The sequence below is a fragment of the Sylvia atricapilla genome, chromosome 6 (genome assembly GCF_009819655.1).
Source record: "Sylvia atricapilla isolate bSylAtr1 chromosome 6, bSylAtr1.pri, whole genome shotgun sequence".
Lineage (NCBI taxonomy): Eukaryota > Metazoa > Chordata > Aves > Passeriformes > Sylviidae > Sylvia > Sylvia atricapilla.
In genome coordinates, this window is record NC_089145.1 from 29,046,167 (window position 1) to 29,052,049 (window position 5,883).

Sequence of the window (5,883 nt, forward strand, 5' to 3'; positions counted from 1 at the left end):
ACCTAAAGCATCCTCGTTCACAGCCCGGGCACCCTCAGCCCAGACTGCCCTCCCGGCCCAGACACACGCCGTGCCCCCACCCAGCATCCCCGTTCCTTGCCGAACGATTCTGCGCCCACTGCCCAAACCTGCCGGGGGACTCTGAACGCCCCCCTCGTCACCCCGAACACCCCCGTCACCCCGAACGCCCCCGCGCGCACCACGGGGCACAGCCCGCGCGTCCCAAAGACTCCCCCACCACGCCCCTGTGCCCGACCGCCCAAACACGGCTCCCCGCCCCGGCCACCCCCTCCCCGGACACCCCCGCCCCGGACCTGCCCCTCCGCGCCCAGCACCTGCCGCTACCCGGCCCGTTCCCGCACAAACACAGCCCGGCCCAGACGCCCCCGGTGCGCACGCCGCCGCCCCCTCCCAGCCGCTCCTGGCCCCTGCCCGGGGACACAAAGGGGTCTGAGGGCCCGCTGCCCGCCCGCTCACCCGCCGCCGCTCTCTGCCCCGCAGGCCGAGCCATGGTGGAGCCGCCGGCCGAGCCTCCCCCGCAGCCCTGCCCGGCGCCCGGGGGGGCAGCGGGGGGAGAGCCGGCCCGTCCTGGAGAGCAGTCGCCGCTGCTGCACCTGGACCTGTACAACTTCGACTGCGCGGCGGCGGAGGGCAGCCGGTACGTGCTGACCAGCCCGCGGTCGCTGGAGGCCTGCGCCCGCTGCGCCGTGCGGCCCGTGGAGCTGCTGCCGCGGGCGCTGGGGGACCTGCTGAGAGAGGCGCCCGGGCGCTCCATGAGGGTGGCCGCCGGCCTCTACGAGGCCTACGAGCGGGAGCGCCGCCGCAAGCTGCAGCAGTGCCGGGAGGAGCGGGAGAGGATTATCCGGGAGGAGAAGAGGCGGATCCTCGCGCCCCTCGGCAGCCTGCCGCCTTCGCCCGCCGCCCGCGTCTCCTCCCGGGCTGCGGCCGCGGCTGCCGGCGGGCCCCGGGCCCATGGCGGGGGGAAGGGCAGGGCATCGAGGGGTGCCAAGGGCAAGAGCCACTCCCTGGACTCGCTGCAGAAGCGCCGGGAGGGTAGCTGGGGCAAGACCTCCTCTGAGTCGGGCGCTTCGTCGTCCTACAGCGGGGAGAGCCTGCGGGAGCGCGGGGGCAAGGCGTGCAGCCGGGGCCGGGGGTTGGCCGCCGCCAATGGGACTCTGCTGGGGCGCAGCTTCAGCCTGGGCGACCTCAGCCACTCACCACAGACTGCCCAGAGAGTCGAGAGGATCGTCAGGGAGGTGAAGAGGAAGAAGGGTCTCTCAGAGGTGCCGGAGAGAGACAAGAAGATCGCGGCACTAATGATCGCCAAGCACCAGGAGGCTAACCTCCTGCGGGAGCAGCGGCAGGCGGCTCATCTGCAGTGGGACAGCCAGCGGCGCCTGGCTGAGCAGCGGAAGGAGCAGGAGGAGAAGGAGAAGCAGAGGGCCCTGCTGCAGGGTCAGCGGATGTGGGAGAGCCAGGTGGAGAAGCGGCGAGGGAGGCTGAACCAGGAGCAGGAGGAAGCCGCCCTGGTGAAGCAGAGGCAGCTCCTGGTGTGTGAGGAGAGGTGGCGAGAGCAAGCGGAGAAGCAGGAGCGGCTGCGGAGGGAGAGGCTGGAGAGGGCCATCAAGGAGGACAAGCAGAAAAAGCTCCATCAAGAGCTCAACCTGAAGGCAAAGGAGGAGGTCAAGAAGGAGCACCAGGAACGAGAAGAGCAGCTCCTGCAGGAGAAGCTGTCCACAGCTGCACAGAAGAGGCTGAAGAAGGAGGTGCAGCTGCAGAAGGAAAAGAGACTGTTCAACCAAGCAGAGAAGCTGAAGCATGAGGCCTTGCTCAAGGAACTGGCCAGGCAAGAGGCAGAAGAGAAGGAAATGCTGAAGGCATCCCTGAAGATGAGTTTGACAAAGGCTCAGGAGAACTATGAGCAGCTTGTAGAGAAGAGGAACCAGGAGCTGAGGGAGAAGGCCAGACGTGAGGACATGCAGATCCAGAGAGCTAAACTGGCAGCAGAGAAGAGGGAAAGAGAGCAGAGGGAGCACTTGGAAGCACTGGCTAGAGAGAGAGAGAGAAGGCTCCAGCATGCTGCACAGGTGGCTGAAGAGGTTGTCCAAGAAAAAGCCCGCAAAGTGGTCTTGAGCCGTCTGGAAAAGGAAAAAGTACAGAAGATGAACAAGCAAAAAGTGGAGCAGTATGAGGACCTACGGCGCAGGGAAATTCTCCTCTCTATAGAGAGGAAGCTGGAGAGAAGTGAGCAGATCTTCAAGGAGAAGAAGACTGTCTTAGAAAATGCCAGGTCTGTTGCTCGAGCATCCTTCCACGTCCGGGAAAAGGTGCGGGAGGAGACGAACATGCGCACCTTTGACAAGATGGCGTTCGAAGCAGAACTGCATGCTCACCTTAGTAAGAAATGAAAGATCTTGGCATGGAGGAGTGAGGATGTACCACTGGTTGTCCGTTATAACGTGACAGAAAAGCTCCTCAGCATGAGCATTTAAAAAACAACAAAAACCAACATCCACCCTAATTTCGTATTTTGGGGGAGCAGGGTACCGCACAAAAATGTGGCAGCTATTTCACATACTGTTTTAAATATATTTTTCATCATGGGTGTGTTTTAAAGACTGACCTCAGTCATCTTTACAGAGAGGAAGCAAGTTTTTGTGTCCTCCACCCCACAAGCACATGCATTTTTTTCAGAGAGGGCTGCAAAATCTGCTTGAAGCCTCTGAGTTACTGATTGATTGTTTACACCAGAGATGACTACAGCTGCACTCTCCAGCTGGAAGTGCAGACAGAGGTTTCTGACTACTAGAGCCTGCTGAATAAGAACTGAAACCACCCAAGCTGATTCTGCCTGGAGTGACAGGCAGAATCCCATAGTTTAAGTTATGGGATTGTATTTTCAAAGCTGCTGCAGTCCCATGCTAAAGGTGAAGGAAGGCTGGAGTACAAAATGCCATATGCCCTGGGTGCCCCTTGTCTGCTGCTAGTACTAAGCTAGGGAAAGCACAGATCAAGGCCATGTAAGTAGACATTATGATCAGAGCTGGGCAGAAGCTGTCTGAAAGTGCTCACAAACACAACTTCATTTTTGCTGTTTGTAACTATTACCTCTCCCAGGTATCCTCACCTCTCCTTCTTTCCAAGTTTCTCTTATAAACATCTGTAGAATTCCTCCTTTTCTTTTGGAGGAGGGAGAAAAGGAGAGAAATTTGTGGACAGTCCACAAACTGATGAGCACCCACAAAAGCCACGTGTTCGCTAAGATGTAAAAATGAATGAACCTGTGGAATCTGATATGGAGGTCACTTGTAAATGGAGATCACCACCCTTAGAAATTCTCAAAACTCAAGAAGACCCTCAGCCATCTTACCCAATTTGCCCTATCTTGAGCATGATGTTGGACCAGATGTTCTCCGGAGTTCCCTTCCAACCTTACAGTTCTCATGAGCTGCATGCAATGAGATGTTCACCCAGCTCTTATCATTGTCTACTGAGCAGGGCAGCATTTCTCTGCCACTGGTGCTAAGAGTCGTATTCTTATATAGAGCACAAGAAAGAGTAGATGCACAAAATAAGGTACATTACAGATTCTCTTAGATGAGGATCATGTCTCTTTTATAAGAGTTAGCTCAATGCTGTTTAGAGGGAACTGAGTCCTTCTGCAGTTAAATAAACCAGAAATGTGAAAAGCCTACCTGTGCCCTGTGCACAGTATTCAAGTACAACAGTGTTCTGCTCCAGGTTTCCACATTTACTCTTTGTTGAGTTGGAGTTGCAAGCACACATCCAAAGCAGGCACTTTGGCTTGGTATTTTTCTGGCTCTGGGCAGTGTCAGCTCTCTGTTCCACCATCCGTGACGCCGTATTGCTCTGGTGGTAGCAGTCAGACCTGGAGCATGGAGGAGAAGCAGCAGGAAAAGACAGGATCTTGTTTCTGTGCGGATGTCTCTGACGTACAACACAGTGGAAGAGACAACCAGAAGAGGGATGACATATGGCACAGACATGCAGTCTTGCATGCATAGATTGCTTACCAGAATTTCCCAGGAGGTAACAGCAGGTCAGAACCCTCCTAGAAGGCTTTAAGGACAGTGTTAAATGAACACTAACAGTAACGATATACCAAATAGACCTTGCAGGTGCCCTGCAAGGCTAAAGACATTACACAAACAATGTTGAAAATGAAGAAGTAGGTATTTTTTTTTATTTTTATAGAACTTGCTCTTCTTTGAACATGGTACAAGTGGTGGTGTTAAGGGCAGGCACCTGAGCAATGTTTGCTCTGTCATTGGCTCATTGTGTAATGCCAGGCAAGTCCTCAGAGGCTGGACTTGCTCCTCTTGATTTAAATGGAAGCAGAGTTGGGCTTTTGGGGTTGCTGGAATTCACAGGAAATAGTAAGACTTGGCTTGGCAAAGCACTTCAAAGACTTGGGACAAATGTTGCTTATAAAGCACAAAGTAATATTTATTTATGTATGTGTTTATTTATTTATTTATTTATTTATTTGAGTGGTTATTAAAGTAAAACATCCCTTGGTGAAAAGCATTAACACCCAAATTTGGTAGCTGTGGAAAGGACAGCTGCATTACTGTTTCCAGCAGGGTGGCTGTCCTCAAAGCAGCAATTAGAACAGTGAAATGAATCCTGCTCTACCACTGGACAAGGTCCCTGAAAAAAACAGATTTCTCCATGTGTTGTCCATGCCGCAGTGATTATGTGTGCCCTTGTAGCTGTAAAGACCTAGAAAAGAGATGGCCAGTGGCCCAAATGCAGCCAGTGCAAAACTGCCCTTGTCCTTGACAGCACTAGAGATGAGATAAAACCTGCAGTGACTCCAGCATAGCTAAAGTTTCACCTGGTTTGTAGCCTTTGGGGCTGCAGAGAGCCAGCATGGAAATGAGGACTTTTGCTTCCTGTGTTGTTGCACTGCAGTTGAAATTCACTGCTTGATCCATTTAGCAGAGGGACAATGGGGAAAGCTGGGAAAAAATGGAAAGAAGGCAAATGGTGGTGAGTGAATGGGCAGGCAGGCTCTCACTGGAGCAGCATGTTTTCCCTAAAGCTCTACTGCAATCTACCTGAGGACTGTCCAAACCTCCCTCTGACAAGGGCATTTCCAGGCGGAGAACATTCTACAGCCCAGGATCTATGTCTTGGCCACTGACTGTAATTACACCTGGGGTCCATCTCTTGCTGCTGACTGAGTTTGACACCTTGGGGCTACAGCTGAACTAATCAACACAAACCTACATGATGGTAATTGGATTGGCAAACTAGTGTTCCTATACCGTGCAGTGTACAGCTCAAGTTTTGAATGTGCAATCTGAGAAAAAATATTTTTTTTCAAAAGACATTAATCTGTGTATGGATATTTTTTATTTCTGTAGTGGTTTAAGTCCATAGTCCATGCAATTCAGTGGAGTTTAGGAGTTTAAAATTGCAGCATGGAAAATTTAAATAAGCAGTTTGGGTGGAAGCATGAGAGGTATTTCTTGGGTCTGCTTATGCTTCTGTTTATTTGAGAAGGAATTCTACTGCTGGATTTCTTTATGAACAGAAATTAGACCGTGGGTCACATGTAAAAAGTATGGCCCTTTTAGATGAGGCTTATTTGGTGTTTTTGCTATTGACCTGCAGGTTAGGGAAACTTAAAAAGCAATCAACATGGAGCAGAAACGCTGACTGAGGAGCAGTTTCTTTTGGCTGAGCTCTGGAGGAATTTTGGAACCTAATGGAACACATTTTGTATGTTCAGAAACTCTTTTTTATGTGGATTGCCTATTTTTTAATGGCATCTGTGCTGAAACTGTAGCCCTTCAGTGACAGAGAGAGTGCCAACAATCTTACCTGTGTGCTTCCTCTTCACCCAAAATTCATCAC

At 52.3% G+C, this 5,883-nt stretch overlaps 1 protein-coding gene across 1 annotated transcript; it reads left to right on the forward strand.

Moving 5' to 3' along the window:
- Positions 1 to 478: 478 nt before the first annotated feature.
- On the forward strand, positions 479 to 3,287 carry CCDC177 (coiled-coil domain containing 177). The gene has a single exon (XM_066321351.1). It carries the CDS (start codon positions 510 to 512, stop codon positions 2,406 to 2,408), a length of 1,899 nt encoding a protein of 632 aa, XP_066177448.1. The 5' UTR covers positions 479 to 509; the 3' UTR covers positions 2,409 to 3,287.
- The last annotated feature ends 2,596 nt before the right edge of the window (positions 3,288 to 5,883 follow it).